General features: G+C 39.0%; 1 protein-coding gene across 1 annotated transcript in view; it reads right to left on the bottom strand.

Annotated features, from left to right (window-relative positions):
• Positions 1–3,453: 3,453 nt before the first annotated feature.
• EPDR1 (ependymin related 1) overlaps positions 3,454–27,871 on the bottom strand; it is a 31,048-nt gene continuing 6,630 nt past the window's right edge. The window contains exons 2-3 of the mRNA XM_027676112.1: positions 8,898–9,106; positions 3,454–6,092 (exon numbers count right to left, since the gene is read on the bottom strand). Of these exons, the coding sequence (XP_027531913.1) occupies positions 5,902–6,092; positions 8,898–9,106 (400 nt within the window). The 3' untranslated portion in view covers positions 3,454–5,901. The remainder of the gene's footprint in view (positions 6,093–8,897; positions 9,107–27,871) is intronic.

Here is a 27,871-nt window from a genome sequence, read left to right as displayed (position 1 = left end):
TCAATTCCAGGGAGGTGTGCCAAGGGGCAGACCTGAGGGGGGGTTCTGGGGCAAGACAATTCTTGGGTTGGATGTATCCATTAGATATGATAATTAATTAGTGTTATAAAATTGTAGGAGCCCTATGCTGTGTGCTGCACTTACGTATTTAGTATGCCTAAAGCACTTTAATTAAAGACCTGATCTTTATTTTATCTATATTAATATAAAGTTATTTTCTTCCATTTTAGGCATCAGTACTATTTCTTTAATCCAAAAGATTTTCTGAAAATAACTAAGTTTTACAGAATATCTGTAGAAGAATGCTGGGTGAAAACATCTGGTTTTTTACCCTTCTATGCAGCAACTGCTTGAGGATGACCTATGGTCATGCATACAGGACTTATTACAGGATTTTACTTTAATAAAGTAACAGCAGTGTGGGCTGCCCAGCATATCTCCCCATTTCCTTTGGAGAGGTGTGGTGTATTTCTTGGGGGGTTAAGTGTCTACAGCTTCTCCAGAGCCCAGAGTTTTAACACTGTCATCATATTTGGTAGTCACTTGGGCCACCAGTAAGAGTATCTGTGCTGTCACTCATCATTACTCTCAGCATTTCCATCTCCTGCGCTCTTACCAGTGCAAGCTCCTATGAGCATTAATAATGTCCTTCATTATACAAGTCACTCAGATATTGCAGCAATAAGCAAGGGCTGCTACCTGGTGCCAATAGGGTGGTAAAAAAACCCCCAAGTTCAGCATCCATATGATAAATTGCCCCCCCCCCAAAAAAAATTAACAGAGGCAGCTTTCATATAAAGAAGAAAGGAAACAGCTGAAGAAACCACATAAAAAATTAATTTCAAAATAGCACAGCAGTGGGAAGATAGGAAGAGCTTTTCCCACCTCTTTGAAAGCCCTACAGGAAAGAAAAAAAGACCTGTCAGGCCTCTGTGTGGGTACAGTGAGGTCCCTGACAGACCCTTGCTTGAACTGGGAAGCGGGGAATGAAGACAGGACAGTGGGGACAGGATAAAGAGCACTATCTTACCACCCGGGGGGCTGTCACAGACTGAGGGACTGGGGCAGGTGGCATGAGCACAAACCCCTGCCAGCCAGGCTGGGATGGCAGTGGCAGGGGTGATGGGAGCAGGCATGTGTTCTCCACTAAAAACAAAACTAAGGCGCTGGCCTGGCCTGAAGGATAATTTTAGTGCAGAGGGTGAAACCCTACCCTCTCCTTCAGCATGACATGGGCTGTGGCGTAGAGCTGGCAACTCAGCTGCTGCTGTTTCAGGAACGTCAAAGCTGTTTATCAGTGCTGGGCAAGCGTGGGAAAAACCTTAGCGGGGAGCGGGGTGAGCTCAGCAGGCTTTCCTTGCATTTCTTCTCCTTTCCTTTTGCTCACGAGTCCCTTTGCCTGGCGTCAACAAAGCCTGAGCTGAGCCCAGTAAAAGGTGACGGGCAGGTGCTGAGCGCATGAGCAACACCCCCATGCACTGAGTAAGCATGCAGGGGTGCAAAGGGCAACCCCAGACATGTAACACTCAGGTGTAATTTTATTACACATTGGTAAGGCAAAGGCTGGGAACCCTCTATGACATTTGTGCTACTGCACAAATGCCTCCAGGCCTCTGTGGGCTCCACTGGCTGAGGCAGTGATTTTGGCCCAGAGCTAACACAGTCAGGAAGGCAAGAGCAGGTGGAAAGCAGAATTACTGTTCCCACTTTGCAGAGCAGTAAAGAAAGGAGTCTGAAGCAGGTTCCTGTGGACATAGTGGTGAGAAGAGTAATTTTTCAGTGTTCAGAAGCAGCAGGCAGCATCCTTTTAAAGGCAAGTATACTCCTGTAGGTAAACAGGCAGGTCATCAGTCACACACTCATGCCTGCAAAATGTGCACTGCTGGGCTATTTGTCTTTGTTTCAAACAAAATATCATACCATAAATATGTGCATCATTTAATTCAGTATGCAGTTTCAGGCTCTTTGCTGAAATAGCCAAATCAAACCACATGGATCTTTACCCTGGAGAGTGTTAAACCAGTAAGCTCTCAAATTAGTGTTTGGAAATTTACTCTAACATCTTCTTAGCAGCATTTCATCATTCTTATCCCACATTTCTGACAGTTTTCTGGGATTGCCCATTGGATCATAAGCTTTTCTTCCTCTTCCCTTACCAAACAGTAAATGCTCAGAAGTGTTTAAAAAGCCTTCCAAGCTTGCTTCATTTGTTCCTATGCCTGAGCGCAGATGTGGAGATTGAATCTGCATGCGTCTGAGCCCATACTGTACATTCAGCCTCCTGGAACGGTAGCTGATGGAGACCTCTGGATCTTTACAGTCAGAGACCTCTGTCTATTTGTGTGGGTGCTCTTTTGAAATCTTTATTCCTCACGGCTAGGGAGAAAGCAACTAGCTGATGATCTCCTGATGTGCCTTTCTGTCATTTGGGAATGTCCTGCAGTTTGCCTCCATCACCAGTTTGTGGCCAAGGATATAGGAAATGCAGGATGTGATGCAACAGCCTTGTGGAAACTTCTCATCAATTGGTATTTTGGGACACCAGAAATTGCACCTGAGCCAACGCTGGTCTTTCTGTTGGACCATCTACACGTAGTTCAGCATATCTTGCTCACATTTTGTTATGGCTGGCACTGCTCTTGAACTTGACATGGGACAGCTGGCAAAACTAAAGAGATCAAATCTAGCTCAGATCCATCAGGTATTTAGGTGCTGAACTCCTGCTGAAAAACATGCAAGTGAGGGTTGTAAACACTCTTTTGGAAGTGGACTTTACTGACATTAGGAAGTAAAGGGTGGTGGGAAAAGACATGCAAGATTACAAGGAGTAAGTGTGAACACTAGAATGAAATGAACTTCGAGGTGAGAAACAGACTAATTGTGTTAGTGTCCCAAAATGAGAATACTGTATTGTTTAGAGATTTCTTGACTAAAACTTGCTTTGACTATGGATTATCTTGTTTCTTCCTACATTCTACATAAAAGTTGGCATGCCCTGGTAAATGGCACCACTTCCATGGTGTGCAGCATGGATTCAGGCAGCAAAATATGTCCCTAATACTTGAGTTTAAGCAAACTGTTAAAATAGGAACGGAACTAAATGCCCAGATCTCCTCCCCAAACTCAAACTAAACCTTTCTTTGAGGTTCAGGAATGTTTGGTTAACTCTAAATAAAACAATGCTATGTTTCTACACATCCTGCTTTCAGCAAAGCCTCCAAGCAGAAACATAAAAATATAGCAGACAGATCTCTGTTTGCACTATTTCTGGCCCAGCTGAAACCAGGAAACACTGGAAATCTCACAAAATCAGCTTTGTCTCAGAGGCTATCCAGCTCCCAGTTTCTGTCACTGTTATCCTGCAGAATACAATCTAACTCATGTACATACCAATTTATTATTAATTTTCCACCAAATAACTATGATAAACAAATTTCCCAGACTATCAGACACATGAAACTCCCATTTTTACTCAATTATGGTGGCATACTATACAGCTACCTTAAATTCTTTTTATCCTCATTCCTATTGAGTCATTGGCATAGTTGCATAAAGACAAAATGTCTCTTGTGGTACATGACAACAAACCAAAGCAAATCATAACAAAGATAACAAACCAGGCATACGCACATTGTCCTTCATATTCAGTCCGCGGCTAATTTAAAATACGTAATCCTAAATTTTGTTGTTTGACATCTCTTTGACAACTCTCTTTATTGAATGTGTAGAGCATAAACATGAAGACAACAGCATTGTTTTAGAGGTACATATTTAGGCATATAAAATTGCCCTGTATGTCACAGCAAAATTTTTAAAGCACTTTTGAGTACCAGAATTTTGCAAATTTATATTTAAAGGAACATTTAATGTTATTGCTAGAAATTATATCACTGTCAGCAAAACATAATACAAACACTCGGATTACCCAGCTACCTGCTCAACCGCAACAAAGCCATCCAAAAGGATACAGTACCACATCTTCATGTTTGCTAGCTAGATTTATTATATTTTCCAGATTCTAACAAGACACATATTAAGAAATGCATGTTAATCATTGTCCTAATGAGAACAATATGCAGTTAGCATTTAGGTTGACACAAAAAATACAGAAGGCAAGTACAGAATAAATGCACTCTAAATTCAAGGAAATCCAATCCTTCTTTCCACTAGCATGTTTCAGTGAACTGGCCCTGTACAAGAGAAATTTTTTAATGAACTAGCTAAATTTCAACCCACATGTATATGTGCTTTCATTAGGCACGGGGCAAAGTAAAATGCCATTCTAACCACAACTCTGAAAGTAAAATAACCACTGTCCCACTTGCTTACGCACAAAAAGCTATGACCATATAAAGCACCAAAAGCCAGCCCAGCATCTCTCTTTCAGAGACACTGAACTTCCCAGTGTTGCACTGTTTACAGCCAGAGAACTTCTGGAGCAAACAACTACCCAAAATGTATAAGAGGACAAGAATCTGTCTTTAAATTTATTTGCAAATAATAAATAAAATGCATGTCTTACAGAATAAATCAATTAATTTCATTCAGTAAAAGTGCAAAACCCATCACTATTCCAGACTTCTGGGAGCCTGAAGGCACATGAAAGTTTGGTTTGAATTTTCTAACGCAAAATATGTGTGCCTCCTGTACTTTTTTGGCTAGTTGCACTTAACACCAGAAAAGGGTGTGGAGATAATAAGATTTTAGATGCTGATGAAACAGCAAACAAAGCAGGCATCAATGCAGTGGATGCAAAAGAAAGCAAGATTGTCATGTCCGTTTAGATTGCAGTGCCTTGCTGCCACACTGCACAGAGGTCATCTAAAACCTCTCCCTCCCATTCCTCTCTCCCACCTCCCTACGCAGGTGACACACCTCCGTTTTTCACTCCATCCAGACCACAGGGCACTGTGTGAAATATGATTCTGCCTTTACTAACTATGCACTAAGAATGGCCTTTTTTCACATCTACCTGGAATTATAAAGCTGTTTCTACACTCTGAAGAAAGACTTTTGAAAACAGCTACTAAATATTAAAGTCATTTAGAGTACAATACCTTTTAATGTTAAAGCCAGTATTGCCTTGAAAAGTGAGTGCTGAAGCAAAATATGACTGAAAAATATCTCATCGCATCCTACTGGAACCCTTCCCCAAAAATGTAGTAAATGAATGAAAACTTTGGCTTACTGTTTTTGGAGGTGTACCCCTCCCTCCTTCCCTTCCTTTCACACCATTGTCCCAAGAAACAGAAAAGTATTTTTTGCATGTCAGCTAGAATTACATGAATAAAGCTACTCCAGTTTCTTTTTAGAAAGAACAAAAATAAGCTTGAAAATTAGACTACCAGATTCCTGAAGAGTAGAAAGAAAAAAAACCCCAAACAAACAGAACACAAAGCAAAGTAAAACCAAAAGAATAAATTTCCACAATTTTGATGTATATTGTTTAAAACAGTATTTTTCACTTAGGGATGAGGTTTTACTCAGCTCATGTTTCCCCTCAAGTCCCCAGAAGTGACAATAACATCTAGCTTTTCCTTCTAGACATTACCTGTATTGCAGTCTGCTTATGCTTTGTTCTCTCGAAAAAAATAAATAACGAAACCTTTGCAAAAGGAAAATCAACTACAGCTTAAATAAATAGTATCTAGAAATATTATCTTAGTGGTAGCTATATAATACTGCAAGTGCATCACTGAACAGATTAATGTGATTGAAAGAGATTTTTTGTGTTATATATTTCACTTAGTTGTATGTTTATGTTCTCTTCCAAGTGAAAACTTACAAATTCCCAAAAGAGCAACAATTAGCTTGAAAAATCAGGTTAGACATTGGCAGCTGACTATTAAGGACCATCCTCTCGGCTAATATGTGTTTGCCCAGGTCAGCCAGTGTCCATAATCAGCATTCATCTTTCATCCTTGTCAGCTGGGCTGTCTGGCAAGTGCTTGGTGGGGTAAAGACCGAGGGGTCAGCAATGCCCAGATGTATATCAAAGAAGCGAGTGGAGGTTGTCACGCTGTAATTCTTCGTGTAGGTTTCCTGAACTGGGTAACAGTCTTTGACGGTGTAAACGCCGACCCACGATTCCACTGCAATAAAACAGAAATGTACTGCTTTAGGTGACAGGAATGAGCTCATGTGTCATGATGATGTCAATCAAAATAAAAGGCCACTCCTGAAGCCAGGCCTATAGGCTGAAACTGCCCATAGTTCCATCCCTATGCATGGCAACACCAAGAAAGGCTACAAAACTGGGGTAATTTGGACACCGCAATGATCTCAAACCTGAACATGTTGGTGTCAAGCACACTTCAAATCATGAAAACATCATGGCATCAGTATGTCACCTTTCAAGTATACCTCTACTGAAGGACTCTTTTGTTTAGTTCCAAATTTAGTTATGTTCTGCGCAAGTCTAATTTCTCTCACTTCTCATGCCCCTTTCATGTCGGCAGTTACTTGCTTCACTAGTGAAGCAACGAAATGCTTTCTTTATCCAGAAGGCAAATTTTAGTGCCATCAGGTTGGGTAGCACTGCAACCTTTCACCTTATACTCTGCTTCTGACAAGCTGAAAAGTGTGATTACTGAAAACCTGTGGTCCATTTCACAATGGCTTTCAACACAGCCTTTGACACTCTAAAACACTTAGTTCCCCCAACTGTGTAGGACATCTGATTCCTTCCCATGCACAGGAAGTTCTGCACTCACCTACCTAGGGAAGCATTTGTCCTCTGCTGTGCTGGGGACTTCTCTGCACCACAACTGACAGCCTGCTTCTACAACTGTTGGTCCCCTATAATCTCACATTGATGATAGCACAATTTTAATCCGAATAAATTAGACTTTGTTTCATTTTTTTTCATCTGTCTCAAGCATAGAGAGTTTGTCTCATTAGAAGAGGAACATTTTCAAATACAACTCCAGTGCCTCAATGTCTTCTTTTAACTCACTTCTGCGGTTTAACATCATCTATTGAGATTGTCATTATTGTGTTATTTTTTTAAAATTCCTATTCTTTTCAAACACTCTACTGTTGTAATAGTTATTTCAAGACTACACTCAATGCTGATCTCCTCTAGGTGCGTGATGTAGCAAGTCTGTCCCTTTTTGGACTTCAGTTTTATTTCACAAAGTGTTAATCTCAGAGGTGTTCCCTTGTTATCTTTCCCCTTGTTCTCTGCCATCACCTCTACTTTCACTATGTTATTTTGGTAGTGGCAGCAATACTGTTGAGGTGGCTTCCTTTGAGTACCCTTCACTTTTATATCTCTTTTATTAATCCCACCCACATTATCTGTGATCACTCTTCAGCCCTTCCATCATACTTCACTTCGTCTCGTTGTTTTATGCATTTCAGATCCCTTGATAGAAACTGATGATGTTAAAATTACCTACTATGATCATAAATCAGTTCCTCTGAGGGATGCCTGGAACAAATTCTTCTAGTCCCAAGGAAGCTTATTTTCTCTCACTCAGCAGCAATCACACACTTATTTTCTGCCCTTCCAGTATTGTATCATATGCTGTACCACAATCACATTACTAGAAAAAGAAAAGTTGGGACATGAAACACACACCCTTTCTAAAGAAAGGGTGGCAAGCTGAGCAAAATTTGAACATATCTCTCCAGAGCATGTTAATATACCAAAAAACTTTCTGACCTCAATGAATCTGGTTTTGAATATACAAAAATGGATTAATCTTTTATTCAACAAGTCTTCTATCAGAATTTTGAATAAAAAGTCATGGTAAAATATGATGCTACCAAGGTAGCCTATATCTCCCCTGAAACCTTTATAATTTAAACAGAAATATAAAATCCAAGCCAATATTAGCTAAAAGGTAGATAGACAACTTCAAGACATTATTTTGATGAATTATCATACAGAAAAGCACTGGAGATACAAAATAATACAGGATAAAAAAATCACACCTAATTACTGAATGTATCCACATATTAAGTTTCATAAAAGTTCCAAAAATATCAGATCTGAAAAACAAAAATTCTTGGAGTAAGTGATAATTCACCTCTTGTAGAATACCAGAGGATATGTTGACTGAGTTACAGAGGTCTAATGATCTTATCCTTCATTCTCTACTTCATTTTTTCTAATTTTATTCAAGAAAGAAATATTTTCCTCTGGCTAAATGCTCAGCTTCGCAACTAGCTTATATATTAGATGTCTATAACCATAAGTATTGCATCAGCTGAATAGCGGAATATATTTTTCATGGGGTTTTAAAATTATTTTTATAGTTGTCTGGGTCATCAATAAACCATAGATGAAATGAAACCAATGCGCTAACAAATTGCTATGGGTTCAAAACCTAACATACCTAATATACCATAGCCTGGAAAATTCAGCCTACTCTCTTTTATGATGCAGGTGTTCAGCTGCCAAGTGCAGAACTAAGCCTTGAGAGCAGATATTTCTTACTAGTATAGTGGATAAGAAAATTTGGGCACATATTAAGGATGTCAATGGTAGCAGAACCATGTGACTGACACCTACTTTGTTTCTATTATGCAGACTCTAGTTTGAGTGTGTGTGTCCCTAATTATAGTACCAATTCTTCTCTAGGTAAATTTTGGATACAGACTGCCAGATTCAGACACAAAATGGTGCTGTTCCATGCCAAAATCTGTATGATATGAACTACAATACAATCAAGTCCCTTGGACATAATTAGTCCTGCTGAGATATGGAACATTTTCTCATATAAAATTCATTGTTAATAAAATTACATGCTGTGCACAGGGCATTTTTATTATTTCTTCCAGAAAACTTTACAGAAATAGGGAAAGCTGAGGTGAAACAGGAATAATTTTATTTTTCTCTGGGCAGCAGTGATGTTGATTATTATTAAGATAAAACAAGAGCATGCACATACATTTCCTGGCTGGTTTTCTGTCAGACCATTCCTGTACCATAATTTCATCTCCAGGTCCCCCAATGTAGTACTGATCTTCGTAAGTTGAATTGGCAGGAATATCATATGGATCCCATGGCTCTGTCAGAGCAATCTTCGAGCAAAGCTTTGTAACTTGTTCAATCTGAAACATCACTCCATCTTTGTAGAGCAGTATATACTCAAAGAATCTGAAACATTAGGAAAAATCAGTTAATATACATAGCCTTTTTTTATACTAAGCAGGAGCATTGCTGATACGTAAGCTTGCCTTTGACTTCTTAGTATAAGAACATTTTCACTTGCATTAAACTTTGCCAAACTTGGAGAAATGCTAACCAGTTGGGCTGAAATTTCCCATGCTGAAAGTTTGTCTCAGCTGACTTTCCAAAATAAATAAGTCAGGCTGAACTGGTTCAGCCATTTCTGAGAACAACAGAACAACTTTTCTGAGAACAACTGAGAGAAAAAACATGTTATTATTTCTAGGTTTTGTTTTGTTTTTTAATGATTGTTTCATTAAAAAGCTCTAGTGCCTCCATGTTTCGGAGAAAGGACTTAAAATTTTGGCAGGGGAAAGGTTTTTATTAAAAGTTGCCCAGATTTGGCTAAGTTATAAGCCGTTGAAAAAATCTGCTTGCATAGGCTGGATAGATTCATTTCTCCATGAATGTGGTAGAGCCTTTTTCTGTGCTGGTTAGATGTGGTATCTGCCATCCTCACAGATGCTCCTCCATGGCAACCAATGTAGCTTAAGTGGAACATGCCAGTAAAGGGGGAAGTACATGCTCCCTAGAGCAGAACTGAGAAGCTCTCCCTCCTAATGGCACAGTTTCTCTCTGGAAGCCACCAGACTCAAGAATCAGTAAAAGGAGAAAGCAGAGGAACAAAAAAGTAAGGTGGAGATAAGGAGAAGTGTGGAGTCAATGAGCTTGAGAGGCCAGAAGGTGAGGTCAACAAAATGGATAGTTAATAAGGACTTTAAAACAATGTTCTATCAAGTCTGAAGGGACCAGGTCATGCTCTGAGGAGAGAGCATTTTCATGGACACTTTCATCTAGTCTACCATGAACACTGTGGCTTTGCTTCCATATCTTTGAAAAGGACGTGGTATGATCCTTACCTTCCAAATAGGGACAGAAACAGAGAGAAAAAGAAATCAAAATTATCGGAAGTATCAGCTGATTTTGAATACTCAACTAGAAACACTGGAAGCCTAACTTCTCCAGGGTGCTTTGCATTACCAGTCGGAAGTTGTTTGAAGTGCATCTCAAAGCATCCTCATGCATGCTCTGCACCTTTTGCAAAGGACTGATGGATGTCACTTTCCAAACCCTCCAAAAATGTGCACTCACTGTTAGAGGCTTTCTGTGAATATTACGGCTCAAGTATTTGGCTACAACCTACTGTTATGCAGTGACTCTAGAAAAAAGGAAGGGAGTAGCTTCACCTTGCCCTCTGTAATACTCTCTTTCTACCTGTAATTCCTTGCTTCGGTCATAATGCTGCCTCCATTTCCTACTAATTGTCTTGGATGTCTTTTGACACAGGCATCTTCCACATCCCGAACCTGATGCTAGCCCCTAACACTATTCATCCTGTGCCGTCAGCAGGATGGGAAGCTGGTAGAGAACATTGCATAATCCATGTAATTGAAGAGATGATACACAAAACCAAGATGGGACCCTACTCTGTGCTATTTCTCAACTCCTGCATGTTTCTCTTTGTAGTCCTCACATTCTTTTGGGGAGGCTGCAAAGTTTACATAAAATAGGGATGAAAACAAAACAATTTATGGTTTTAATTTTTGTACTACGCAATTGCATCAGACAGGAAACACCTCGCCCACCACTGACACGGTGGCATTTAAAGGTTGCAGTATGAGAAGGGTCTAAGAATGGTTAAAAGCATCTAAGCAACATTCCCATCATTTCTTGATAAGATCATTTATCCAGCACATGTTGAAACATAGGCAGGCTAAATGGCATTAGCCACACTGAACACTGATGAAGAATAAAAGGGGACAAGGAAGCTGACATGAGGTAAACTTGGGTCCATCTCTCACAAATGACCTTGCACAACATGGGAGGTAGCTCATCCCACTTTCTGAGGGAGTCAGTCACTGGGAACTTCCCCCAAATTAACAAGATACACAAAGAGGCTGACAAACTGCAAGACTATATATTAGCTTCTTTATGGTAAATTGTTCTCCTGCCCGTATCTTTAAAATACTTTAAAATAATAATTTAATTTTTTTAAAAATTTTTTTTAACCACCCAAGTCCTAAGTATACTGCCTCTATTTATTTTAGGTGCCTGAGAATTCATTGGTTTTTTGAGATAAACACAAAGTCCTCAAAATAGGTCTTGGCAAAGAAACAGGAGAGGAAATTATTTTTAATTAGTTTGGGGGTTTCTTTCAGAAAAAAAGTAACATATTTGCAGCCTGTGCCCACCTCTAACATTATTTTAAAAATAATTTTATTATTTTAATTGTAACTTCAAGAAAGCCCCAACCTGAAACCAGGTACCTCAACTATGCACCTTGAAACAGATTTGAAGAATTTAGCTTGGATAAAATATCCTATTTGCCTGACTGAGATTATTTCCCTTCCTTTCCTATCCTATTACACCCTCCCTATTCTATGCCTCACATCCTTGTACACTATGCTTTTAATGGTCTCATGATCTGAAGTACTCCCTTTGTCTGTGCCTGAAAATGGATAAATTCCAGCATTTAAACCCATACACACATTTTTGCTCCTATGCTTTAAAGAATTTCTTAACACTGGACCACATCCTGCACAAATAATTCCATTGACTTTGCTGGAAGTAATCATGTCACACAGGTGGGATACATGCTGCATTCAGTACTTTCTTCTCCTGAGCTAAGGAAAGTATTTTTCTGAATAAGAGACCAACTGTGTTCAATGCAAAGCCAGAGTACCATTCGCACAAAAGCAAGAGGTGAAGCACTTGTGTTGAGGAAATACTGCAAGGAGTGGGTGTGCATTCAAACACTGTCTTACCTCTGAAATTCCTCCTGAAATTTGGGGAGATAGTCAGAGGTGCCTCTCAGGAGACAGCCCAGATAACACAGAGACACTGATAGAGGCCTGAACCAATAAACTTATCTGTTGACTTGTCTTCCTAGTGGGTTACTGTTCTGCATGTTATTAATGCAATCCAAAACAATGAATTATTTTTCAAAATTTGTCAGAAAAAAGTCATTAGTCTCAAGATCATCCTACCAACTTCTTTTCAGGTGCTCAGTCTGCAACGAGCCCTGTGTCCTGTGCTGGGTCTCTCCCAGTCCTGAAGCATGCTAGCCTGCCCACCACCTAACACATCCACGTGCCTCCTAGAGTTTTCTTCTGCACTTCCAAAGGCTTCCTCATGAGCAACAAACCTAGAAGAAAGGAGCCACTTGCTGTCCAATTGCCATTGTAGTGACTCAGAGGAGCAGAGGTTGTGACAGTGGCATGGCAAGACCCATGTGATATTCTGCAGAACATCAGACAAGGTCACTTTCTAGAAAGAAACAAAATAATGGTCTGAGACTGAGATTGGGTAAAAGAAATTTCCTTGTGTGCTAAATCTGGCTCTGCATCATTTTGCTCTGCGGCTTTGGACAAACAACTTACAGTACAAGAGCCTTAAAATGCTGTTCTTGTTGGGTTTTTTTGATTACTGTAGTACTGGAGAGATAAATCATCAATCACAAACCAGTTGTGTAAGGCATTGTATTAACAAAGAACAAAACCACAAATCCTGTTCCAAAAAACAAAGAACAATGGTTTTTGAAAAACAGACTTTCCTTTCCTGCAAAGACATATGGGGTTTCATGTATCTATGGCTTTAACCTGTCAATTCAATTTTCTCAGCTGCAGCTATTGTAAACTTAAAATTCTCACTCATGATAGTCAGGAGTTATATTACCTAGTATTATAAAGCAATTGAAAAATGGAAGCAAAATTTTATGTATTATTTGTACCTGAGATACTGTATTACTCGGCAGGAAACTGTATTTGCTATTTAGGATCTCAAGATGAGATCACTGCAATTATTTCCAAGCTAACTTTTCTTTCTCTTTTGAGATTAATTGAAAGCTTGAAGCATCTTACTGCCTTTGTGGTACTACTTAATTCTCTGCTGGTTCTGTCTGTAAAAAGGCATTTTTAAATTATTTGAAAGAAGCTAGAAATATATCTAAGTAGAATAAATTTCACTAAAATATTCCAAACAAATTCTCTGTTCTATTGTGCATGGACAGATACATCCAGATACGTAATTCTTGACTTATCTTGTATCCTCTTGATAAAACACCCCACAACAATACCACTATTTTTTACACGTTTCTTACTGAAGATGTGCTGGGAGAATGAGAACCTTTACTAGAAGTGTGACTATAACCTCATCTTCTCAGGTCCTTAGATTAAGAATATTTCAAGGGAGCAAAGCTGCCAAGCAGACATGCAGACAGTTGATAAACACTCATCAGGTCAAGAACATTCATCTGCTCTGGCAAGCTCACTTCAAAATGGAGAAGCATTCGTTTTTCAGTATATTTCTGGGAACTCCCTTCCTCTTTCCCATGAAGTTTTCGGTAATTTCAGACTTGTGTTTTTCTTCTGGTGTATCAGACCTCAACAACAACAGTAATTTACCATATTTGATCTCACATGTTTGGCAGTGGTGCAGGAGTATGGTATATTGTACAAATACAGTACTGTGCAAATACATGTGACAGTAAATGTAATCTGATATTGTGTAAAAGCAATATTTTTTATTCTGACTTAAATCACTCATAGATTGTAAAGGCTTTTTTTTAATTTTCAAGGCAATCAAGCCCGCTGTATCAGCTATCTAATTAGCAACATATATGAGGAACTTTGCCAGCACTACCAGTTTCTGAAGCAGAGAGAATTAGGCAATTTAAATCCTGTTAATTATGAAGTTTGTGCAGAAAGAAAGTCTTAAATACAGCAATCAAACACTGCAAAGTCAAAGCTACATCAGCTAACAGATGACATATTTTTGTGACTTTAAGTATGAAACTGAATAAAAAAAAATATGTAATTTCTTATTATTATTTTAATTGTTTCCCCATAAATTAGATTAGCTACTTTGGCAAATTCTAAAGGAAATTAAGTTCTTTAGCAAGAATGCTGTTTCCCCTGCTGTCCCTTTTTGGCTATTTGACACTCTTTAATAATCCACCAAGCCGCACCCCTGAGAACAATGTATTGTAATTGAAGTTGAAATTCAGAAAAACAATAAAGCATTGTGTTTAAGGGAGTTGTGTTTTGCAAGGGGCTAAAAGATGCACTGTACTTAACAGGAAGCATCTGTGTGTTTCCATAAGTAATAGTATATTCATGAACTGGAGCCCTCGGTAGACACCAACATAGCTCAAAAAGAAAGGAATGGAAGATATGACCAGCATACCATAATGCTTTCTAATGAATCAATGGAATCACCTCCTAGGGATTGTGGTATATACTAGCAGAACCACATGATATCAAAATATACTTGAGGTCAGAGATTATTTTCCTGTTCTTGGGTTTGTAAAAAAGTCTAGTAGTGACACTTCCATGAGTAAGTTAATAATAATAAAGGTTACTGGAAAAGCAGAGCAGGGCTTAGAGGAGACCAAAAAGAGTGAGGAAGGCCAGGAATCACCTCTCAATATATACTAAAGACCTTAGAAAAGACAGAATAATAAGGAGGGAAATTACATGGAAATGCTCTTTTGAGAGTGCAGTTATTTTTAAGGCACTCTGTCAGCTTGTAAAGACATAAGAAATAGGAAACAGAATTTTAACACGTAGAGAGAGCCAGAAAAAACATGGTTACAATGATTGAGAGTATCTCCAAAAAGCAAAAATACAAACATATCCCAACATAAAAGACATACCTGTGTTCCTGTTTTTAATTTTACCTCTAGAGACCAGCCAGGAGCCTGCAGCTCATGCCACAGCAGTTGGAAAGCCCAGAGCAATGGTGGCCAAGCCTCCCTACCCTGTATAAATGGAGCCCTTAGGGAGCACTAAAGGACAGGGTAGGTAAACCAGATGTAGGGCAGCAGACCACGTGGAAGGATGTGCAGGAAGGGTCCTGAAGCCAGTCCTGTTTAATATCTTTATCCATGATCTGGACAAGGGGATCAAGTGCACCCTCAGTAAGTTGGCAGATGATACCAAGTTGGGCAAGAATGTTGATCTGCTGGAGAGTACAATGGCTCTACAGAGGCATCAACAGACTGAGGCCAATGGTATGAGGTTCAACAAGGGCAAGTGCTGGATCCTGCACTTGGGTGACAACAATTCCATGCAGTGCTACAGGCTTGGGGAAGAGTGCTTGGAAAGCTGCCTAGTGGAAAAGGACCTGAGGTTGCTGGTCAACAGCCAGTTGAACATGAGCCAGCAGTGTGGCCAAGAAGGCCAAGGGCATCCTGACTTGTATGAGAAATAGTGTGGCCAACAGGACTAGCGCAGTGATCGTCCCCCCGTACCCATCACTGGTGAGACTACGCTTTAAACACTGTGTGCAGTTTTGGGCCCCTCAATACAAGAAAGACATTGAGGTGCTGGAACACATCTTGAGAAGGGCAAGAAAGCTGGTGAAGGTTCCAAAGTACAAGTCTGATGAGGAGTGGCTGAGGGAGCTGGGGTTGTGTAGCCTGAAGGAGGCTCAGGGGAGACCTTATTGCTCTCTTCAACCTCCCGAAAGGAGGTTGTAGTCAGGTAGGGGTCAGTCTCTTCTCCCAGTGAAAAAGCGGTAAGACAAGACAAAATGGCCTCAAGTTGTGCCAGGGGAGGTTTAGACTGGATATTTGGAAAAATTTCTTCATCAGAAGGGTTGTCAAGCATTGGAACAAGCTGCCCAAGAAAGTGATTGAGTCACCATCCCTGAAAGTATTTAAAAGACCTGAAGATGTGGAGCTTAGGGACATGATTTAGTGGTGGACTGTGTAGTGTCGGCTTAACTGTTGGACACGATGATCCTAAAAGTCTTTTGCAATGTAAAAAATTCTATGATTCTAATTGTCAGATTTATCTGGAGTTTTCACATCTTTCTCTTAATCGGGGTCTGAGACAGGATATTAAATTGGATCTTAGCTCTGCCCATATAATAACATCTATATTACACATCAGAAAGGTGTAGCAGAATGAAGTTCTTTAACCACAAATAACTAAACTTACATACTCTCCTTTTCCAGACACATACTTTAGAATAAAAGAATAAAAAAATATAAAAAATCATTTTTTCAACTAGAAGTGGGTACTGCAGGTTCTTACACACCTCAACTTCTATGTATAAACAGAGAAGGATCTTCAGACACCATGAACAGGGACTACATGAAATTCAGGAGTCCTGTAATGATCTTCATCGAGATTGTAAATGCCATCATTCATATACTTGGCCAGTTAGCTGTTTTTCAGTATGCATTCCTGTATAAAAGGTAATCATGAAGAAGTCTGAGGAACAGGCTGCCCTTTGGAACAGATGGGGAAGAGGTCTCCGTTCTGACAGAGCAAACTTTTCTTTCACAATGGAATATTCCCTGGAAAAATTTGTGAGGATATGCGGTTGTACCAGATTGCTGCCCCAAGATGTAATGATTTCCACCTTCCATCTGCAATGATTTCCTTAAGGGGGATGATTCAGGTCTTTCAGATATCTGCCCAATGTGAAAAATAAAAAACACTGCGTCTGTTTTCAAGGGAATTTGGAAGTTAGGCCAGATAATCTGACAAAGCTAAGGACACTTCAACTTTCTAATATCTCTATCCAAAGATCTGAGGACAGCTTATTTTTAAATAAACTTTGTGAAAGATGGAGATTCAATTCACTGGAAATAAATGCAATGCAAAATCCTGGCACCGAACTTCATTCTTCTTCCCCACCTTCAATGTAAAATAACTTCTTCATTTCAACCAGAAGTCTATGTGCAGGTCTTTTTCTTCTTCCTTCAGCAGCTATCAATCAAAATATATAATATTGTCGGCTGAATGCATAAATTAGTGACTGGATTCAAATACAATGTGTCAGTATGGCAAAATTCCAGGTGGAACTGACTGAAAGTGTGCAAAACAAGAATTACGGGAAATAAGGGCATGTTTGTGTGAAAGAAAACATATAATTAAGGAAGACGTTAATTGCTCCCATGGTTGTAAAGAAAATGGCATTTTGAACACATATCCATTGAGATGTGGTACAGTACACAGTAATGATTCAGAAAGGGAAATTTACAGTTCTATGTCAATTAAGGAGGTCATTTACTCTGCTCTGCTTAGCCCTGATGAGGCCAGAGTGCTGATGCTGCTCCTGGTTTTGGATGCCTCACTTAAGGGAGCAGACAAACACATGGGATATAGTCCAGAGAACAGCAAGAACAGTGTGATGTTTAAGAAACAGGACCTGTGAAGAAACTGAGCATGTTTAGTCTACAAAAGCAAGACTGACGTGGGATCATAAGCTGGCCAGTGTACAAAAAGCTAAAAATTAATACCAATTGTTCTCCATGTTACCTGAAGCAAGGAGGGTTTACTTAGGAGATACTCTGAAAATGTCCATATGTCTTCTAACATTCCAGCTTTTACAAGAACTGGTAAGAAAATCAGGGATGAGGGACATCCCCATATAAAGCTTTTCTTCTCCAGGATGGAGGAACAGGTTATACAACAAGGTGAAGACCTTCCCAGCCTTACACATAAGTGATTGGAGAATATTGATGGCTGCTCCTCCCTTCTGGTAACATACTAGCTTAATCAATTAGTTCTGATACTGTCAGTTGTATGACAGGGATCCCTGACAGAGCTGCCTGCTCAAAGGTGCTGAACAACCTTTTTGGCATCACTTCCTGACACCTCCAAAAGCATCAGTGGCACTCTCTGAGGAGTCTCAGCAGAGGGCTGAGCCTCCATCTTATTTCACATGGGGATTTGAGGGATGGTGCCACCTCCTGCACACTGATGACCTTCAGCTCTGTTTGCTTGTAAAATTAACTCTAATTACACCACCACGTTGTTTTCAATGCCTGAATGAATAAAGAAAAATACTGTCTAAAATCAGGACTGGGGAGATAGGATTCAAATGAAACATGCTCAGCATTCAAAGGGAGTAATTAAAAGGTTGAACTATATGCTAAACTTGCTCTTCACAAAACTGTTTTTCTGTGGTCATCTGTTGAGTTTTTGTACTTTTTGTTATTACAGCAACTTTTCCACCTCTGGGAGGCGGGAAGCGGCTTTCAGCAGTCACCACATAGCATACTGTTTGTAGGAATCCTCTATAAGCAACACCCATGATGCAACACAAGAAACCGTCAGACCTCAGTATGTTCTTAAAAATCAGCTGGACTGAAAATACATAAATAATTAATGGATGAAAATGAATTTCAAAACCTTTCAAGTTATTGAGTACTTGCTTTAGGGCACACATCAGTGTGTGTGATGCAGAACCATTTCACAGGTTATCTGTTAGTCCATCACAGAAACAACAGTTGCTGAAGACACTGCAATCAGCTAAAGGAAGCATGGTTAAGCATACATTTCTATTTTTAAGAATGTTTATAACCATTTTAATTGTATTAAAATCCTGACACATTTATTTTTCATTCAAGAACAGTTCTAAGAAGCAGTAGCAAAGAGGGCAAGACCTGTAAATAATATTGGTATAAATATACTGCAGTGGCACAGCTGAAAGTTTTCCATTACTCAGGAAAAGGTCACTAGACCTATTGAACATGTTTAGACTACCCCTGTTGCTTAAAACATGACAGAAATAGCTTTCCCATTTAGAATCTGACACAAATACAAACTGAAGTCTTTAGCAAACAGGTATTCTTACCTAATTTTGGGGTGTTTTCCTGACACAGAGTCCAGTGTCCTACATACACTGACAGGGTTTGTAGGCAGTTTACATAAACGGCCATAGTTTTCTTTGAGCTTTGCTTAACTATATGAATTTAGAACTTTTGTACATGCTGAAAGGCTTTTACTTTGTAATTCCTATAATCATAACAGAAATGAAACTCTTGCTTTTAAAGTCAAAAGTATTTTATAATTATTTTAAAATTACACAGTCTCATATTTGCATATTACAGTTTTTTGCTGCTTCTAATTGCATTACTTTATACATTTAATGGGCAAGACGTTCACAACTGACCAGTGATTTTGAACTGCTTCCTATTCTGGATGTTCAACGTGAAGGTATTTGAAAAGGACAAATTTTCAGAGAGATAGTATTCAGTATTTTCTAAAATTCAGTGACAGAGTATACATTGCAAAATTGAGGTGCCCAAAGTTACTACACACTTTCTATTCAAAGACTACATAAGAAACTCCTGAATTCTCTCCCCAGAGAAATGCATGAGCAGAAATCACTTTTCTGCCCATCAGATTTTCTCTCTCATCTCTTGTTTTCATTTGTCAAGAGACAATTGTTCTTTCCATATCATAACAACAGATCCTCATCTAACTGCTATTGTTTACAATTTCCATCTACCAATTATGTAATTAATCTGACTCTGTAGCCCCTTCTCCAAAATTAACCTGATCCAAAGTCTTTTGAAAGCAGCCAAAAAATGTCACTGATTTTTACAGATGCTACATCAGGTGTTTATTACCTGTTCCATTTCAAAGAAAAAATTAAGCTGAAAAATGTTTAAAACCTAGCATGGCTATCAACTTATCTCAAATGGTCAACCTGAGGAGATGCTGAAAAGCAAACATAACATTTTATGCAATCTCAGTTCCCCAAAATGGATTTCCACAAGTGTAGGCCAACCTTGGCATATTCTGGCTTTCATGATATTCCTTGTTCTCCCCTTTATAGTGTTTTGGGCTTTCTTCTTAGGCAAAGTAATTAATATCTTTATATCCTTAACTACCAACACTAAAACTATATGAAACATCTTTTTGTCATAAAAACTCCTCTTTGGGACTTTTTTATGGAGCCACTTGCTAAAGCTAACTTAACAAAAGTCCTACACCTCTGAGAGTATGGAAACTCTGGAAAAAAAGAATTTGCCTATGAGAAGTCTTTGCAGCATATTCATTTATCCATTTTTTTCTGGTCTGCTGTATCTCTTGGTGTACTTCATCTCCTATGTTCTCTGCATTGGAGAACCTGTAGTTGGACTCGTTTAGGGAACATGAAAGGAGAACAGGGAGGTGGTGAGGAGAAAAAACTGTAGAGGAAACTCATTCTTGCCAAGATAGTGAAAAAGATTTCTGCACCAACCAAGCCCCATGTTGTCACTGCCTGCCCCAGTGCTCCACACTGCAGGTGTATCTCAAGGGCATTGTAGCTGGAGGTTGCTATGAGCAGGTCTAACAAAACTCAATTTCTACATACACTGCTTCAGTATAAAAAATTTGTGCTAACAATTTAAGCAGACTTTTGTCTTTACATTTGATGCTTGCTAATACACTGTATGAAGTTCCTGGCAAATATCATACACATATTGTAATGATGAGATGGTCTTCTACTTTTCATATTATTTTAAGGGACGTTTAAAAAAAACCACAAAAATTAGCTACAAAAATAATCTATGGATTTTTACAGCCTGAAACTCCATTCAGATATTTGGGGGGATGAGTTATGAAGACCAGACTGATTATTAATGGTGCAGCACTTGCAGCACAGCAGATAATTCATTAGTGCAATGTGGAGGAGAACACTGAATAAATAAAGAACACTTCCATGGTTAAAAACTATAATACAAAGTCCATTGAACTCACCGAACAATGTTTATAGTTACTATTGCTACAGTACATAAGCATCTCAGTTACAATACATGTTCTGCAGAGACATAATACAAGCTTTGTAAGTGAATTTTTCCATTCTTTCAGAGGAAGGAAATGCAGAGAAACAAACTATGTTTCAGACATGTCTTAGACTTGAAAAACATGATAAGATCCACCATGGATCCCTTTACCAGGCTCTGGTTAAGCAGTTGTGGTACCTACATTTGGCAGTGCCTCAAACATCATCTGACTGCACACCACTTTGACCAGGCTTGACTATGTTAGCACAACTGATGTGATAGACCAGGTACTCTGGACATACCAAAATTATAAACACTTTTGTCTTAATCTCTAATGACTGTTTTCTACTTCAGAAGACTTTACCTTAGGAATTTAGGAACTTAAAATAATCTGGCTATGAGATACATATGTTGGGAAATAATACTCTTATAGTCAATCTAAGTAACAAAAAATTAATATAAATATGTCAATAAACAAAGAATACAAATAAATTTATTGAGCATCAATATCTAAATGCTTACATTTGGTTTAGAGACAGGCAGAACTGAAAATAAGTTAAAACAACAGCAATTTTTTTATCTTCTGCTATGTTGAGGCATCTGCAGACTCTGCTGAGCTCTTTGGACTGGAAGTCAGCTTAAAGAAGACTGAAGTTCTCTATCAGCCGGCACCTCAGGAAGTCTTCCATCATCCCCATATCACCACTGGCGAATCAGAGCTCAAATCAGTCCAGCAGTTTAATTACCTAGGCAGCCTCATCTCCTCGGACGGTAAGATTGACGGAGAGACAGACAACAGGTTAGCAAAGGCATATAGTGCCTTCGGAAAGCTTCATAAAAGAGTCTGGTGAAATAAACACCTGAAGAAAAGTACAAAGATCAGTGTTTACAAAAGCCATAGTGCTGTCTACTTTCTTATATGGATCCGAATCATGGGTCATCTACCGCCACCACCTGCGTCTCCTAGAACGCTTCCATCAACGCTGCCTCCATACAATCCTAAACATCCACTGGTCAGATTATGTGACCAACACGTCTGTTCTAGAACAAGCAGCAGTCACAAGTATTGAGGCCACGTTGCTGAGAACACAGCTGCGCTGGGCAAGGCACGTCTCCAGGATGAAGGACCACCGCCTCCCTAAGATCTTGCTTTATGGTGAACTTGCCACCGGCTGCCGCAAGAGAGGAGCCCCGAAGAGAAGATACAAGGCCTCCCTGAAACAACATCTCAGCCTTGGCCATACTGATCAACATAACTGGTCTACTCTGGCCTCCAATCGGGAGACACACCATCTATAACGCTGCTGATGCCTTTGAGAAAGCACGCAGTATCACTCTCAAGGAGAAAAGACATCGCAGAAAGAATTGCGTCTTGCAGAATATACCATCTAAGGAGTCTTTCTGCTGCGCCTTTTGCAACGGGACTTGCCTTTCTCGTATTGGCCTATTTAGCCACTAGCGTGCTTGTAGCAAACATGGGTAGAGCCCTTCCCAAATCTTCGTTCGCGAAGCCTAGCCATGATGTTGAGGCAGTTATTTGGTCTCTTACATTTTCACTCTTCAATAATGGGGAAAAACAAAATGCAATAGGGTGTCTCTACTTTCATGCCCTTATCTTCTTTTACTCTCCCTAATTCTTTTTTTCCATCTAAAAAGGCACAGGAAGTGCCTCACCTTCACACTTTATCAAGCACATTATCCAAATTTGTCCCTTCCACTGTTTTTTGGGACAGATAGGGTAACAAACCCATCCAGCTTTGCAAATCCTGTGTGTTTTTCTGTACACGTATTTAAAGTGATACAAGAAGGTGTCCAAGTCATCATAGAATCATGAAATGGCTTGGGTTAGAAGGGACCTTAAAGATCATCTAGTACCACCTTTGCCAAAGGCAGGGACATCTTCCACTAGACCAGGTTGCTTAAAGTCCCCAGATACCATCACAGATAAGAAAAAAGGAGTTAATTTCTTGTACAGAAGATGTAAGCCAAAAAATTTGGGTCTGATTAAATAGTGGTATATTAATTTGGGAACTAAGTGTAGTAAGAATTCCTCATTCTGTACAGAGTTCTACTCTCCAAATAATAAACATCCTCTGAGAATTGCAATAACTGCATAGTATGAATAAACTTTACAGTGCTGGCTGCCTAAAAGTATGATGGAATCATAAGTTTCCTGGCAAGAAAAGTATCTGAATATGATAAAACCACAGTTGCAAATGGTATTAAAAGATAGCGAAAGAACGAAAAACGTAATCTTTCTTCACTGTGTTCACTGGATGGACTCTGTGCTCCATATGAGTGTTTAAAGGTCTTTAGCACTGCCATGCACAAAACTGCCCTTGGAAAATCTGAGGAAAATCTGGCCATTTCCCCTCAGAAACATTAATTTCTGAAAAAACAGGTATCCATACAAACAGTAGGTTTCCATGTAGACAGACTACTTATGGAGAAGTTTCCAGCTGTTCAGCAGCTATACACATCTCACACCAGTTTTTCTGTGCAGGGTTTCACCAAAATAAATGGCAAATACACACTACATTTTTAGGAACCCTCTTATCTACTGAGCCATCTGATTTTCAGATGAAGTAGCAACCATGAATTTCCACAAAGAACTGATAGGAGGAGAGCAGATAAAGCTTGCTAAGTGTGAAAGTTCCAGAACTGACAGAGTAACTGATGGGCAACATCAGAGACCAAAATCTCAGTGGAAAGTCTTACAAGTAATTTATCTTCATTGCTATCTTACACTGCTTTTTTCTGGCAACTAGTCTCAAGATCTGAATAAGAACAGAGCAGAATAAAGACAGAGGTTTTTGTTCTTTATCCTGCTGATAAGAAGGATTACATTATATGGAGCTGGTTTAGGGGGCTTTTTTTCTCACTTCATTAAAGCATGAAGAAAATGTACATTAGAAAACAGTTTATTCCAAATAGACAACCTGGAATATTAGTTAAAGACATCAAAAAACTTTTCCTGATAAAGCATCTGACAGTATGTTTTGAACATACACTCTAAAATATGAAATAATATTTGGCAATAGTTATAAAGGAGCAGATTCTGAAGAACACATTACTGCACAATAAGTCAAGCATTAAGGGTCAGTGAAGACATTTTTGGAATTATTTACTGGTGAACTATTCAACTGACCAAAAGGTAAATATGCAGGGTATTATTACACTGTTATTTTTTAAATTAAGTAAAGAAACAAGGTTCATCACAAGTAACCTTAATAAGAGATGTTGCAATAAATGTGGTAATTTTCATCTTCTGCATTGTTTGCTATCAGTTATAATATCACATTCCATTAGGAACTGTCCTCAGGAAAAATAATACATATAGAAAATAAGATAACTAGTAAGTATGCAACATTGCTTTCCATTTGAGAAGGGCAAATGAGTTTAATGAACTTCAGGATAAGCCACTTCTTGGATGTTTCATATTAAAAAATAATTTAAACTGCAATGAAGAGATTGCTTTTGTTTATAATTTAGGGAGGAGCTAGAGAAAGAAAAGTTTCAGCCTTCTAAAATCCAAAAGAAGGCAGCAATCAAGACATTTACTACTTTTCCAGAACTCTGTAAACCTTATGTGCTCTTATATTTGTATCTTTTAGATGGCTCTTTTGGGAAAGTTGGGTTGGATCAGACAGTTATGCAGTTCTACATGTATTTCCATTAAGTTTTGAAATATATTCTTTTTTTTTATTTACAAAAAAAAAAAAGCAGACAGAGCTTCAGAATTAGCATAATTTGGTATCTCTCAATGATATCTGATAATCTAAATCTTCTTAACTGCTGGAATCTTGCAGGCTATTTTTGTCAGACAAGAAATTAATAATGCCCTGAGATCACTCACTTTTATATGCAAAGGAAATAAGCTATGAAAATGCAGTGTGACATCCACACATATTAACGTGCATTTTCAATTACATTTTCAATATGGCAGTGTATACCACTGACCCTCAGCCACAGGGGTGATTGACTGAGGTAATTTCCAGCCTATGCATCCAGTCCCTTCTGCTCCTCCAACATGGACACAGGGGCAGCAACACAGAGGGATCCTCGTTTCAGACAATGGATGATGCCAGAATGGAAGGGTAAATTTCATAAGGAATGAAAGGGATAAAATAGGCTTTCATTAAATGAATAGCTAAGTAGCTCCCCAGATGTATGAACCCTTAGTAGCCAAAGAATGAAAAATTGTATTAACTACAGTATATAAGCACTGTATAAGAAGAAAATGCCTGTCAAAATCATGTTCTGATGCCAGAAATTTTTAAAATCATGAAAATATGAAAACAAAAATCTGAAAAAGCAAAAATATGTTCATTGCTAAGTTATGGGAACAGCCCTACTGACTGCAGGAATGTTCTAATAAAATTCTCAGAGCAAAAACCAGAACTGCAAAAGTTACCTTACCTTTTTCACTTTTCATGATACAAGGGAAGCATCTTTTAACAATCAAGTGCGACACAAAGCCAAATGTGTGCACATAATCCCCAAAAGAATGATTAAGTTGATTCTCAAAAAAATGTTTGTCAAGGATCTATATTTATAAAAGCACGAGTTCAGATGAAAACAAGTGATTCCTTCTTTCTTACTACCACCTGTCATAAATTTGTTTTTTGGACAAGGAAAATTTAGGCTGGTATTGGAAACTTCTAATTTACGCCTGGGTATGAAAGTATAAGAGGTATCAGCTCCAGAAATTAATACACTACTCAAAACAAGGACTGTCTCACATGCTGAGCCATCCATGCATTCACACATGGGAACAAACTCTTGGCAGAAAATCTTGTCCTTGACTCATGACTCTCAGGCATTGGAGAGTGACCACGATACAGGCAAAAAGGCATCCTCTGGAGCCTAGGGAGGACACTAAGTTTCCCTGGGGAATCTAAGATTTCTAGTCAACATACATACATCTCCCCTGGGGCCATAAAAGTGAGGCAGTAAACAAAAACATCTGAAAGAAACAGGTCTGTTTGGTAGAGGTGAAGAGAAGTTTCACTGGCCAGTGGTACCTTCATGTTATGCAATGTCATGCCGGGCATAATGCTCCTTATTCTAGAAGAGCCAAAATATTGCACAAAGTAGCCCTGTTTTACCCAGACATCATCCCCTCCCCTGTATACCAGACACTATACCATGCCTTGAAAACACTTTGGAGGAGAAAATAATTTCCCCTGTGAGTTAAGAAGAGGAACAAGTAAAATACTTTAGGAGAGAGAACTCAAGTTGCTAAGCATACAATTCCTTGCAAATCTACAGGTAAGGCCAATATGACAGCCATCTGAAGACAGGGATAAAGCTGACCAACATGAGGTTCAGGAGTTGGATTGCTGCTGCTGCAGCTACACAGATTCACAGCTGGCTGGCCTCAAGTCCATTTCTTTAGAAAGCAGCCTTAGTGTGACATGCATGGGAAAAGACCCTTTTCTCCAGTCTTTGCACAGATCTGATGCCTAAATCCTGGCTTGAGAAGAAAATCCTGCCTTATTTTCTACTATGTTAATCCCTGAATTTTCAACAGTCCATTTCTAAGACTCTGTTAGTTTCTAACTTCACACATTTATTTACATGCCTCTTATTCCCACTTTTATGTCTTCTCAATACCTGGCCATTGTGGCAAGCATTCGTCTTTCTCAAAGCTCTTTTAAATTTAACCTTCACCCATGTTATGTGGCAAAGAAGTGTATTTATGCTTTTTCTGAATAGCTTAGTATTATTTATTATGCCACTGTCCTTTCCTGGATTGAAACATCTAGCCATGTCAAGGTTAGCCATCAGTTCATAGCACAATAGAGAAGACAAAAGGATACCTTTCAATTCTGCATCAGCTAATGACTTGGCATACCAACAAAGGCATAACTTGCTACCATTTCACTGACTTCACTTGTCTGGGACAATGTCATCCAGTTGAAAACCTGTCCTATGTAGTTAATAAATGGATAAGCCTGTTGACATGCAAAACAAATCAGGCCTCTATCTGCAAAATAAAACTTTCAGAGTAGGATGACCTCTGACAGGAAGAAGCACAAGAGCAACATCCTCTAAACTACACAATAATAAGCTTACACATAAATTCTCTTGTCACATGAACAAATCAAAAGCAATACTAACCAATGAATAGCAGTAGCATGAAAATTAAGTACATTAGTGAACAAATGGACTGCAAAATGAAGTGCAAGGCAGGTTAAAAAAAAAAAAAAGTCTTCTGTTATAATTTAAACATCCTGCCTCTTTCCGTGAACACTTTCACTCCTTTAGCTGGCAATCACCTACCAAAATTCGTCCTTGGAAGTTCTGGCAAAGATGGGGTGTGGACTGGATTCAGAGGCACTGGTTTTATCACTCCATCTTCCAGTTCCACTCAGATGACACAACAGTGAAAACTGTCCACCTCAGTTATATCACTGCTGTCATCAATAAGGGTAGAGGCAGAACAATGGTTTCAGTTCTGGCAGTGTGAACCAACCTCAGGAATTGAGGCTGAATTTGAATTGGAAATGGAGAAAGGTATTTCTTGTACCTCCCACATATGTTACAAATGTGCACCGAACATAAAGTCCTGGAATGAGATCCTTGTGCCAAGGGCAGAATTCTCATTGACTTCACTAAGTTTGCAGCCCTAAGTTAAAAAAGTAAGCAACAAGTGAAAAATCTTTTGCTTGTTAACCTAGACTGTTCAGCTTTTCAGTATGATCTCAACTGTAAAATATGCAGCCATCATATTCAAGCCCCTTCTCTTTCTGGCATATCAAGCAAAATACTGTTCAACTACATATGGAAGATAAACCATGTCCTGAATAATTCAGTGTGCCCTCTCATCTTAGCTCTCTCCAAATTCCAAGATGCAGTAGTACCTCCTAAATCCTGCTCCTGGGAACATGACACAACTACTCCCTAGGTGCTGGGACAATTCTGGAGGATATTCCCTCCCCCTGCAATGAAGAGAACTCCAGCACACACCACTACTTAGCCCAGGGACAGTTACAGCCACAACAGAAAACCAGTTAGAACACATCCTTAGAAAGAGAATGTGCCCTACAACACCCTGTTGTTTCCAGCACTGTAATTGCAGTGAACAAAACTGGGATGGGAAGACAAGAGATCCTAGAGACAGGAAAGATTCTAGAGAACTGCATGAACAGACATATTTCTGGAGGCATTTCAGTAAA

The sequence above is a fragment of the Neopelma chrysocephalum genome, unplaced genomic scaffold (assembly GCF_003984885.1).
Source record: "Neopelma chrysocephalum unplaced genomic scaffold, ASM398488v2 Primary Assembly neopelma1_26, whole genome shotgun sequence".
NCBI classification, from domain to species: Eukaryota; Metazoa; Chordata; class Aves; order Passeriformes; family Pipridae; genus Neopelma; species Neopelma chrysocephalum.
Note: the sequence above shows the minus strand (reverse complement) of the source record. Positions and strands in the feature narration are given on the sequence as shown.